The sequence below is a fragment of the Zootoca vivipara genome, chromosome 6, assembly GCF_965207765.1.
Source record: "Zootoca vivipara chromosome 6, rZooViv2.hap1.1, whole genome shotgun sequence".
NCBI classification, from domain to species: domain Eukaryota; kingdom Metazoa; phylum Chordata; class Lepidosauria; order Squamata; family Lacertidae; genus Zootoca; species Zootoca vivipara.
Genome location: NC_142589.1, coordinates 20,256,857 through 20,269,368, shown reverse-complemented (window position 1 = coordinate 20,269,368; position 12,512 = coordinate 20,256,857). Strand labels below are relative to the sequence as shown.

At 43.7% G+C, this 12,512-nt stretch overlaps 1 protein-coding gene across 6 annotated transcripts in view; it reads right to left on the bottom strand.

The window, feature by feature from the left end:
• Positions 1-12,512, bottom strand: part of LOC148685268 (uncharacterized) — a 30,643-nt gene that overhangs the window by 4,807 nt on the left and 13,324 nt on the right. For 4 of the 6 annotated variants that reach the window (XM_088671700.1, XM_088671701.1, XM_088671702.1 and 1 more), the window contains 13 exons: positions 10,606-10,777; positions 9,850-9,956; positions 8,677-8,775; positions 8,068-8,169; positions 6,950-7,051; positions 6,093-6,276; positions 5,636-5,742; positions 5,045-5,143; positions 4,443-4,541; positions 3,837-3,938; positions 2,184-2,255; positions 1,579-1,753; positions 317-420 (listed from right to left, as the gene is read on the bottom strand). In XM_088671700.1, coding sequence (XP_088527826.1) covers positions 317-420; positions 1,579-1,753; positions 2,184-2,255; positions 3,837-3,938; positions 4,443-4,541; positions 5,045-5,143; positions 5,636-5,742; positions 6,093-6,276; positions 6,950-7,051; positions 8,068-8,169; positions 8,677-8,775; positions 9,850-9,956; positions 10,606-10,777 — 1,524 coding nt within the window. The remainder of the gene's footprint in view (positions 1-316; positions 421-1,578; positions 1,754-2,183; positions 2,256-3,836; positions 3,939-4,442; positions 4,542-5,044; positions 5,144-5,635; positions 5,743-6,092; positions 6,277-6,949; positions 7,052-8,067; positions 8,170-8,676; positions 8,776-9,849; positions 9,957-10,605; positions 10,778-12,512) is intronic. The other 2 variants (XM_088671704.1, XM_088671705.1) reach the window with 2 other exon arrangements.

Genomic DNA, 12,512 nt, shown 5'->3' with positions numbered 1-12,512 from the left:
TAGGTTGGCAGGAGCTGGGACCCACCAACGGGAGCTCACCCCGTCACAGGGATTCGAACCACCGACCTTCTGATCGGCAAGCCCTAGGCTCTGTGGTTTAACCCACAGCGTCAGCTGTGTCCCAGTATGAAGTTTACAACGCATTTAATTGGATTGCTTCTTTGGTGTGTCTTGATCCAACCTAGAATTTTTTTTTCAAATAGAGGACTGCTCCCTGCAAAGCAAGACACCCTGCCACCTTATCCCTAATGCAAAGCCTTTTCAATCAGCTCTGCTTTCTTGCATGATTGAACTAGGCGGGGTCTTTGTTACTCACCACAGAAGGAATCAGGACAGGTGAACCGCACCTGATAATCAAGGCACATGACTCCTTTTCCCTGGTGGGCGTTGACACAGGCAAATCCGCGGGCAGCATCATTCCTGTTGGGAATCACAGGAGGCAAAGCAGACATGGAACAGCTGAAGGAGATATAGCTCTGACAATCACTTGAGTTGACATCCCAACATGGCCAGGGAGGCAGGGAAAGCCAACCCCACAAACAGGAGTGAAGGAAGCTGTCTTGGCTAATGGGGAAGTCCAACCCTGAAGCTGTCGTGCAACTGAAGCTATCCTTCCAGGGCTGCAGGTACCAAACTGACCAGCTATACCATCCCTGTAGAACAGGCATAGGCAAACTCGGCCCTCCCGATGTTTGGGGACTACAACTCCCACCATTCCTGACCACTGGTCCTGTTAGCTAGGGATGATGGGAGTTGTAGTCCCAAAACATCTGGAAGGCCAAGAATGATGCTTCCAACATGGGATGATAGCTTCAGTTCCATGACAGCCTCAGCTGCAAACACCCCATGTGCCTATTCCAGAGAGGACAGAACAAATCTTAGAATTAGGTCCACAATGCTTAGGTTAACAGCCAGCCAGCCAGCCAGCCAGCTCCAATATAGTGGTAAAGTTGGGGGGGGGGAAGTGTCTGAATTTTCATTGGAGAGTTATAGCATGACCATATCATTTCTTCCTAAAGGTTCCTGGGAATTGTAGCTTTGTCTGAGAACAAGGTAAGACCCAAATCAATGGATTCAATTTACAAGAAAGGAGATTCTGAGTAGAGATCAGGAAGAATTTTCATTTGGTATGAGCTGCTTGACTCTTGGAATGGGGTGGGGTGGACTCTACTTCATTGGAGGATGGGTGGCCCTTTGCCAGGAATTATTTATCTATGGTTCCTACATTGCAGAGAGTTGAACTACTGGTAGTTGGAGGCTACTTCCAATCCTACAATTCTATGATTTCACTCAACCCACTCACAGATTGCCAAAGTTCTCATAAAGGCAAACACCCTTATCATTCCCATTCAAGGCCACATTCTCTCTGGAGATGGTAAATCTGTGTTTATGAGATATCTGGGGAGACCTTCACAGCTCTCTGACAAAGAAGCAGTGCACACAACATCTGCCAGATACACCGTGGAGCAGTCTTGGCTGCCGAAGAAAATTGTTTATGGACAGCCAACTAGGTTCACTTAAGAGCCAGCTCAGACAACTTCTGCCAATCATCTCCAAACTCATCCCATGGAATCTTACACAGCAAACTGTTGCCCAGTCTTGGAAGCTGGGATCCCATCCACTGTCTGGACCTCAATTGCAATTGGATCAAGACAGATTGCGTCAATTTCCTTTTCATCCATGATATCAGAGAGGAGTTCGTAGTCCCCAGTCCCGGAAGGATTATCCCGGTCAAACCAATTGGTCTTGCAAGCTGAAGAAGAAAAAGAAATATGAATTGTAACTGATTAAACAGTTATAACAATGGGAAGGCGTTCTCTGTTTGCCCTCAAGTGGAAACAAGCCAGAGCTACAACAACATGCCGCAGTGTGGATTGCTCCCGCCCAGTGTTTCAGCCAACCAGCCCATGCCTGCCCTTCAAGATACTGGCGTGGTAGTCAACTGAGTTTTACTCAGAGTAGACCTATTGAATTAATGGCCCTAACTTAGTCATGTTCATTATTTTCAATAGATCTCCTCTGAGCAGAACTAACTTTGGAGACAATCATATAAAAAGAATAACCACACACGTTTTAATTAAGTCGATTTTAAGCAACCATGCTTCTGCCGACTTGGAGCAGGTAACACAACTGAAGGCATATTACACACACACACACACACACACACACACACACACACACACCTTGCTCTTGAACTTGGGATCCAGTTTTCACTTCTGGAGAGACAGCAGTTGGGGCTAGAAGGGTAACAGGCTCTAGAAGAGAGGTTGATAGCTGGAGTGAAAATGTTCTTGCATGAATGCTATTTATTTCATTATTTCATTTATATCATACCTATCCCCCAAGGAGCACAAGGTGGCATGTCACATGGCCCTCACTCAAATTTTAAAATCCACACAACAACCCTCTGAGGTAGGATAAACCTTCATGGCTAAGTAGGAATTTAAACCCTGGTCTGAGTGGGGTTTGAACTGAGCCACCAAATGGAAAGGTTGGTGTGAGGCCGCAATATATAAATATATGCAGGAATACATGCCGATTAGCCAGCTCTTAATTATTTTGAGGTAAAAAAGAGCAAGAGACGAATCCCTTCCCCAAGAAATTATTGGGGGGGGGAATAATGCCTTTTACTTTCCCCCACATAAAGCAACTAAACCTATACACCTGCAGTTTGGCAGGCTTAATCTCCTCTGGAGGGGCTCCTGTGTTTGCAAATTTTATCCACTTTGGTTACCTATTATTGTGAATGTGGGGAGCAGAGGGCTTTGTTTTATACAGAAGCAGTTATGGTGTGCTTTGACCAACTGTGCTCAAGGAAGTCCAAATGAAAAGGTCTCTTTGTTAAAGGTTCAATCCCACACTTATTTAGATAAATGGACCAGTATTTCTTTGAGGGCAAGTTATTAAAAAAATATAAAACGCTTCTGTGATTTTTCCTACTTAGAATAAATAAAATCACCTCCGATAAGTTTCCTACTTAATTTCCTCTCTCCTGGTAAGTTTTCTATACAGTGGTACCTCTAGTTACGAACTTAATTTGTTCCAGAGGTCTGTTCTTAACCTGAAACTGTTCTTAACTAGAGGCGTGCTTTCACTAATGGGGCCTCTTGCTGCTGCTGCTGCACCGCCGGCACACAATTTCCGTTCTCATCCTGGGGCAAAGTTCTCAACTGGAGGTAACTCTTCCAGGTTAGCGGAGTTCGTAACCTGAAGTGTTTGTAACTCGAGGTACCACTGTATAGAATATCCTAAGAGCAATCTGTGCTCTACCAGGGGAATACTATAGGGCTATCCAGTACTGTCATGACTTGACTTGGTTGAACCCAACCCCAGACCCCCAGAATTGACCTGATTCAGTTTGGGATTTGGACGAATCCAGTATACAACCCAAACATATAGTGCATAGAATGTGGGATTTAACCAGCAATTGGTTTTTCGACTCCCTGTGTTCTGGCTTTCTGACTGTGATTCAGTTGTAGACTGGAGACTATTGGGCTACAGGGCTCGATGTTGGGGAATGAGATAATTTCTATCACCCCTTTATTGTATCGTTTGTTAACTATGCCCTGCCTGCCATTACCCTTGTATTCTGGTGGGATTAACAAGGAAAATTTCTAAGATTAGTCCTGGGGGCATGTTCAGTTCGCTTTAGTTTACAGTCCCTTTACATTTGCTTTCCACTTCATGTTACCAAAGTGCATGAAATTTTGAACCGTCTAAGTCTTCTCCCAAGACACCCAGAGACCACTTTTCTCTCTAGCACACGGATAGGGCCTTTGACACTTCTGTATGAATCCACAGTATCTCTCAAGATAGCTGTAGTGTTTCATGCCTACCTTTTACTGGAATTTTTGGACTGCCTTTAATTTCTTCCAAGGTTGGAGTTGGGGCAGGTGATGTTACTGGCTCTGGACCTGGTGTGGATGGGATTTCACCACCTATGGAGGAAGATTCCAATTTGAGGCTAAAGGATGAGGACCACTGCGATGGAGTCACCCCTCCCAGGAAATGCTATGGCCCTCTGCTTATTCCTTAGGCAATTGTTCTTTGAGCTCCACCTCCAGATGCTACCTTCCTTAGGACTGTATACTGTATAACATGTATGTAATCTGCCACTACTAGGAGATGGGATTATTTCTACTATTTCTTTATTGGCTCTTTAGCTAACTTTGTCCTGCTTTCCATTCCCCCGGGATTCCAGACAAATGATGTAGAAGGATTCCTAAAATTAATTCCGGAATTTGAGCAAGTTTGTGTAGCTTTCAGTTCCTGTAGTTCCACTTCATGTTACCAATATGTATGAAATTTTTTCACATTTTGGTTCTTCTCCTAAGAATGGCATCCAGAGAAGGGCTTTTTCTCCAGCACGTGGATAGCATTTCTGACACTTTGTTTATATAGCACAAGTATCTCTTGGAATAGCTATAGGGTGGCATACGTACCTTTCACTGGGATTTCTGGACTGCTTTCAACTTGTTTCAAGGTAGGAGTTGGGGCAGGAGGTGTAACAGGCTCTAGTCCCGGGGTGGTTAGGATCTCACCTATGGAGGAAGATTGCAATTTGAGGGTAAAGGATGAGGACCACTGCGATGGAGTCACCCCTCCCAGGAAATGATATGGCCCTCTGCTTATTCCTTAGGCAATTGTTCTTTGAGCTCCACCTCCAGATGCTACCTTCCTTAGGACTGTATACTGTATAACGTGTATGTCATCTGCCACTACTAGGAGATGGGATTATTTCTACTATTTCTTTATTGGCTCTTCAGCTAACTTTGTCCTGCTTTCCATTCCCCCGGGATTCCAGACAAATGATGCAGAAGGATTTCTAAAATTAATTCCAGAATTTGAGCAAGTTTGTGTAGCTTTCAGTTCCTGTAGTTCCACTTCATGTTACCAAAGTGTATGGAATTTTTCACATTTTTGTTCTTCTCCCAAGAATGGCATCCAGAGAAGGGCTTTTTCTCCAGCAGATGGATAGGATCTTTGACACTTTGGTAATATAGCTCAAGTATCTCTTGGAATAGCTATAGGGTGGCATACGTACCTTTCACTGGGATTTCTGGACTGCTTTCAACTTGTTTCAAGGTGGGTGTTGGGGCAGGAGGTGTAACAGGCTCTGGTCCCAGGGTGGGTGGGATCTCACCTATGGAGGAAGATTGCAATTTGAGGCTAAAGGATGAGGACCAATGCGATGGAGTCATCCGTCCTAGGAAATGCTATGGCCCTCTGCTTCTTCCTTAGGCAATTGTTCTTTGCTCTCCACCTCCAGATGCTACCTTCCTTAGGACTGTATACTGCACAACATGTATGTAATCTGTGTCTTAGTTCACCTGTCTGAGCTACCTGCTTTCAGAATGTGGTGTGCTTGTCTAGAGAATGCTGCTCATGTGTGCCATTGCTTGGTGGTGGGGATATTTGCATTTTCTAATTTGAAATGTGGCTCTTTAAGTGAAATGTTGGGTTATAACACCACCCCAAGCTGCACCAGACTGACAGAAGAAGGTGGCTGCATTATTTTTCTCTTCTCTTTACCTGTATGGGGAACACTATAAGCTAAAGGCGAGTCCGTTCATTCCTGCAAACTAAAGCAAATTATCACTCCATAATTATTAGAAGAGCACGCTTAGAAACTTACTGGAGCAAAAGGGTGCTGAACAGGTGAACCGCACCCGGTAGTCGTAGCAGAGTTGCCCTTTCTCTTGTTCAGCATTGATGCAGGAAAACCCGGTGATGACATCATGCCTGCTCAGAGAAAGAAGCAGACAGGTTGCAGCTGCAGTGCACAGAATGTTAGGAGGTATTGAGACAGAGCAAAGTCTGTAACCATAGAAATAGGGGCAGGGCTGTAACTCAGTGGTAGTGCATCTGCCTTGCAAGCTGAAGGTACCAGGCTCAGTCACCAGCATCTACAGGGAGAGCTTGAAGAGACCCCTGCCAGCAATCCTAGAGAGCTGCTGCCAGTCAGTTTTTACAATGCTGAGCAAGATGGGCAATTGGTTTGACTCAGGGTAAGGAAGCTTCCTACGTTTCTGCAGCTTTGCAGCTAGGCAATTAAAAATTGCATTGCATCCAAGAAAGGTTTAGCATCTCACACAGCAAACTGTTGCCCAGTCATTGAAGCTGGGATCCCATCCAGAGTCTGGACCTCGATCTCGAGTGGCTTAGTGCATATCTCCTGAAGGTGCTTCTGAATGAGGTTAAAAAGGAGTTCCTGGTCCCCATCACCTGAAGGATTGTCTTCGTTAAACCAGCGGGTCTTGCAAGTGGAAGGAGACTCTACCAAAAGAGAAGCGATAGGAGGTTTCTTAGAATGCTTATGAAGCATCTGAAGAGGAGAAGCCTTGATGCCTTGCCAGCGTCCAAGGATAGTCAAATCAAAGGCCTCTGAATCAGGAATTCAGTGCTATGGTTATTTTTCAAATTAATTGGAATCTCTTGTATAGGGCATGATATCTACATAGAATCATAGAGTTGGAAGAGACCACAAGGGCTATCCAGTCCAACCCCCTGCCAAGCAGGAAACATCATCAAAGCATTCCTGACAGATGGCTGTCAAGCCTCCGCTTAAAGACCTCCAGAGAAGGAGACTCCACCCACACTCCTTGGCGGCAAATTCCACTGTCGAACAGCTCTTACTCTTACATCTATACACACATCTATAATTTCTGCTTTTTTCTATCTTCTAGGTCAGGCTGTGGGACTTTATGACCCCTATATGTTCTTGGACTCCAGTTCCTATACTCTGCAGCCAGCATGTTCAACTATCTGGGATGCTGGGAGTCCCTCAACATCTGGAAGGCCCACAAGTTTCCCGGCCCAATTCTAGGTTTTTCTCCAAAGACTGCACACAGAGAACAACTTGCTCTCCAGCCTGTGGACACCACTTTTGACTCTTGCACATGTGCCAAATGGAGCATTTCTTGAAACAAGCTCTGTGTTGACCACATACCTTGACCTGGAGTTTTTGGAGTTGTTTGGACTTGTTCCAAGGTGGGAGTTGGAGCAGGAGGTGTGGATAGCTCTGACCCTGCTGTAGTCTGGTCTTTGCCCCCTGCGGAAAAAGATCATGAATTCGATACTAAAGGATGAGCTCTGAATTCCAAGGAGAACCAAGTCGCCACTTTGTGCTACTTATTCCTCCTTTCCACCCATGTTTCCCAAAGGCTACATATGAACAATTCATAGAATGTGGGACTTGGCCTGTACTCTGTGGCTTGGCTCAGTTTCTTAAGCTGTCTTTTTTTTCCTGCTGCAGTGAGCTGCGTTGTGCTGTGTGGATAGGTGGGAGAGGGTACTTACTTGGAGGCTGACATGTTAAGGTAAGGGCCAGTAGCACTTGGTGGGGCTGCAGTGCTTTGACTTCTGAGCAGTGGCAAGGCAGAAGCGTGACCGTTGTGGTAGAATACTGCACTGCTGGAACCAATCCAATGTTCCCGCCGGTGCATTTGCACCATGCCAACCTCTCTGCCGCCAGTCACTCCTAGTAAGCTGCAGCAACACCAGTGATGAGAGGTCAGGTGAGCACTGCTGAGCACTCTTATTCAGAGCAAGGAGAAGTCTACTAGAAGGCAGAATGTGGAGGAAGGCATGGTTGTGACCGGTCAGTTGAATAATTGTCTGGGACCAACATGGATGAGTATGTATTTATTTATTTGGAATAGATCTAGGAGCAAAGGCAGATTTAGGGGAGAACAACTGGTTCGCCAGCACTGAGCCAAGAAGGTGCCACAGGGAGGCCCACAACAATGACTTAGAACAGAAGGAGAGAGGTGAGCCCCCCCCCCCAAATGTTTTGGGATGTTGCACAGGAGGCTGCTGAAATATAAAAGCCCAAAGTCCATCACTGCTAGGAGATGGGGGCATGTTCAGTTCACTTTAGTTTACGGTCCCTTTACATTTGCTTTCCACTTCATGTTACCGAGGTGCATGAAATTTTGAACCTTCTAGGTCTTCTCCCAAGAATGGCACCCAGAGACCACTTTTCTCTCCAGCACACGGATAGGACCTTTGACACTTCTGTATGAATCTGCAGTATCTCTCAAGATAGCTGTAGTGTTGCATGCCTACCTTTTACTGGGATTTTCGGACTGCCTTTAATTTCTTCCAAGGTTGGAGTTGGGGCAGGTGATGTTACTGGCTCTGGACCTGGTGTGGATGGGATTTCACCACCTATGGAGGAAGATTCCAATTTGAGGCTAAAGGACGAGGACCACTGCGATGGAGTCACCATTCCCAGGAAATGCTATCACCCTCTGCTTATTCCTTAGGCTAAGTTCTTTGAGCTTCACCTCCAGATGCTACCTTCCTTAGGACTGTATACTGTATAACGTGTATGTAATCGGCCACTACTAGGAGATGGGATTATTTCTACTATTTCTTTATTGGCTCTTTAGCTAACTTTGTCCTGCTTTCCATTCCCCCGGGATTCCAGACAAATGATGTAGAAGGATTTCTAAAATTAATTCCGGTATTTGAGCAAGTTTGTGTAGCTTTCAGTTCCTGTAGTTCCACTTCATGTTACCAAAGTGTATGGAATTTTTCACCTTTTGGTTCTTCTCCCAAGAATGGCATCCAGAGAAGGGCTTTTTCTCCAGCACATAGATAGGATCTTTGACACTTTGGTAATATAGCCAAGTATCTCTTGGAATACCGGTAGCTATAGGGTGGCATACGTACCTTTCACTGGGATTTCTGGACTGCTTTCAACTTGTTTCAAGGTGGGCGTTGGGGCAGGAGGTGTAACAGGCTCTGGTCCCGGGGTGGTTAGGATCTCACCTATGGAGGAAGATTGCAATTTGAGGCTAAAGGATGAGGACTAATGCGATGGAGTCATCCATCCCAGGAAATGCTATGGTCCTCTGCTTCTTCCTTAGGCAATTGTTCTTTGTTTTTCCACCTCTAGATGCTACCTTAGGACTGTATACTGCACAACGTGTATGTAATCTGTGTCTTAGTTCACCTGTTTGAGCCACCTGCTTTCAGAATGTGGTGTGCTTGGTCCTGGGGTAGGTGGGATCTCACCACCTATGGGAAAAGATGCTGACTTTCAGGCTGCTTTGATGGAGCAGACTTTCCAAAGAAGGAGCTACATTTTTTGTGTATTAGTCAAATATTCTTTGGTCTTTACCCCTCTCATTCCTCTTTCCTTCATGTTGGGCAAAAAGATTCCTGCATTGCAGAGGCTGGACTAGATGACACTTGCAAGATGACTAGATGACACTTGCAAGATGACACTTGCAAACTCTATGATCCATGTGTTACTTTCCCTGCAATCTGTAGTTTGACTGTGATCTATTATCTGTTCTACATATAGTGGTACCTCAGGTTAAGTACTTAATTGGTTCCGGAAGTCTGTACTTAACCTTAAGTGTAAACCTGAAGCGAACTTTCCCATTGAAAGTAATGGAAAGTGGATTAATCCATTCCAGACGATGAAAAACACCCCCTAAAACAGCAATTTAACACAAATTTTACTGTCTAACAAGACCATTGATCCATAAAATGAGGGCAATAATCAATGTACTGTACTATGAAATAAATAAGACAGTATTGTAGATGAAAAAAAATTAACATTTACAGTTGTACCTTGGGTTAAGTACTTAATTGGTTCTGGGGTCCCATTCGCACCCCAAAAAGCACTTAACCCGAGCGAAAGCGCGTGTGCGCGAAGCGCCGATAGATTACTTCTGTGCATGCGCGCACAGCGGAACCCGGAAATAAACACTTCCAGGTCCGCGGAGTACTTAACCTGAAAGTACCCAACCTGAAGCGTAACCCGAGGTATGACTGTACTGAACCAGGAAGAGTTGAGTCAACAGGATTCAAAGAACAAAGTGGTTAAAAACTTACCAGAGCAGAAAGACAGTGGGCAGCGAAATCGCACCTGGTAGTCATGACAGCGCTTGCCTTTTCCCTGGAAGGCATGGATGCAGGAAAAGCCAGTGCGGGCATCATTGCTGTTCAGAGAAAATGAGTCTCAATAGACTTGTCTCATGCTATCACATAGGGTTTTCAATGCATTTCCAGTGCCTTAAACGGCAATAATGAAAGGGGACTGCATAGTCGTGCCATAAAGTATTTGCAGGTATTCCAATAAAAGTAAAAGTTCAGGTCGAGCTTTGCATTTCTTTTACGATGAGAATTAAACCACATTGCCAGTGCAACACTGTGCATGCTTACTCAGAGTTGGTGGACTCTCATTCATTGGAAGTTTTAAAACAGAGGTTAGATGGCCATCTCTCGGGGATTCTTTAGCTGTGATTCCTTGACTAGGTGACATTTGGGGTCCCTTCCAAAGACCCTGATGTTGGGAAAGATTGAGAGCACAAGGAGAAGGGGACAACAGAGGACGAGATGGTTGGATGGTGTTCTTGAAGCTACCAACATGAGTCTGACCAGTGGAAGGCAGTGGAAGACAGGAGTACCTGATGTGCTCTGGTCCATGGGGTCATGAAGAGTCGAACACGACTAAACAACAACCAACTCTACAATTCTATTATTCTTTCCTATCCCTAGTTTGGACACAAAATGAAAGCTCAAGACACAGTAATTTTTTTTTAAAATCCCCCACCAATTTCCAAGACCCATTTCACAAAGAATTCTCACGTAGTAAATATCTGCCCAGTCTCAGAAGCTGGGGTCCCATCCAGTGTCTGGACCTCTATAGCTGTTGGTTCAGAGCAAATGTCACCGGGATGCTTGTCCGCAATGTCAAAGACAAATTCGTAGTCCCCAGTTCCAGAAGCATCATCTTCGTCAAACCAGCGTGTATTGCAAACTGGGGGATTAACAACAACAAAAATACAAAGTGAAAAATCTTGAAAACCAAAACACAAAGTACAGATACATCTGCTCTGTTGGTGCACATATAGAAGGGGAGGCAGAAAAGGGACACAGAAAGTGGGGAACCTTTGACCCTCTAGATGCTCCTGAACTACAACTCCCATGATCCCTGGCCATTGGTCATGCTTGCTGGGGCTGATGGGTCAAAGGTTCCCCACATTTGAACTAAAAGGGATTGAAAACTGATGCAAAAGGTGTGCACATAGTGTGGTTCCATTCAACATTTGGAAAATGAGGAAAAGATGGAGAATTCCTTGTGCAAAGGTTCCATTGGGGAACAAGGCCACATAATCCAAAACTCCAAAAATCCAGGGAGAGATTTGAATGAGGCTGCAGAAGCATCATCCCTGAGTAACTAAAACTACAGCACGTTTTTTTCTTTTTCTTTTTAAATTTTAAAAAACCTTTATTTAGAATTCTTTAAAAACAAAAGACAAATATCAATCACTCTCAAATCATAATGAAAAACATACAGAAGTTAAAAGACAATACAAAATGCATTTGTTCTCTTCTTACAAACGAAACTTCCTACTCAGAAGAAAAGAAAAAAGAAGAAAGGAAAAAAGAAGAAAGGAAAAAAAAGGGGGGAAAATACAAAAAATCACTTCCAACTATTTACCACACGTTTCCCTCTATATATTCACTTTCCCTTGCTATACCGCTTACTTTTTCAGCCTATATTCACTTTCCATATTTGTCAATTAACCCTCTCCTCTTATGCTGTCAATCTAAGCACATCACTATTTTATTCTCTATAATTTCTTTTTCCAAGTAATCTTGAACATATTTCCATTCCCCCATTATTTTCTGTCTTGGTACATTCCTAATTATTGCAGTCATTTTCACCATCCTCAAATATTCTATCATTTTTCCCTCCCACTCCTGAACCGTAGGTAAGTTTTCTCCTTTCCATTTTGTTGCAATTAGTGTCCTGGCTGCTGCGCATGCATTCTATCCTTTGGTATTTTACTCGGGCTCATACTTAACAGAAAAATTTCAGGGCTCTTTTCAAATGTAAATTTCAACATCCTTTTCAGATTATCATAATTCGGCAACCTTCAGGCATGTCCACCAACAGTGATAAAAGCTTCCTATTTTCTTTTGGCACTTTCAACACCTTCCCTCTCCTGTTTTGTAGATTTTAGCAATTCTTTCCGGAGTTACATACCATCTATGGAACATTTTCAAAATATTTTTTCTAATTGTTATACAAGCCGTAAATTTTATATCTGATTTCCATTATTTTTCCCATTGATTTACTGTAATCAGTTTTCCAATATCTGCAGCCCATTTTATCATCACATTTTGGTGAGTTCCCAATCCAAAAGAAATCTATACATTTTCCCCAATGGCTTTTTATTATTATCTATTATAATTTCTTGTAATTTGGATTCCTTCAGAGGGAAGCCCGCTTCTTTATGAACCTTAAAGATACTTTGAATCTGCCCGTAATGTAACCAGCTTGAACAGTGTGTTTTGATCTCCTCATATGATTTTATACTGAATTGATTTCCCCAGCTTCAATTTCTTTATTGCTGAATTAATTTCTTGTTTAGATATTGTTTGATTTAATAATTCCCTTTCCTCTTCATTTATTAATTTCCCCTTATACTTCTCTAGGTATCTCTTGATTTCTGTCTCCTTTCCTATCTTCCCCTCATATAGATTTC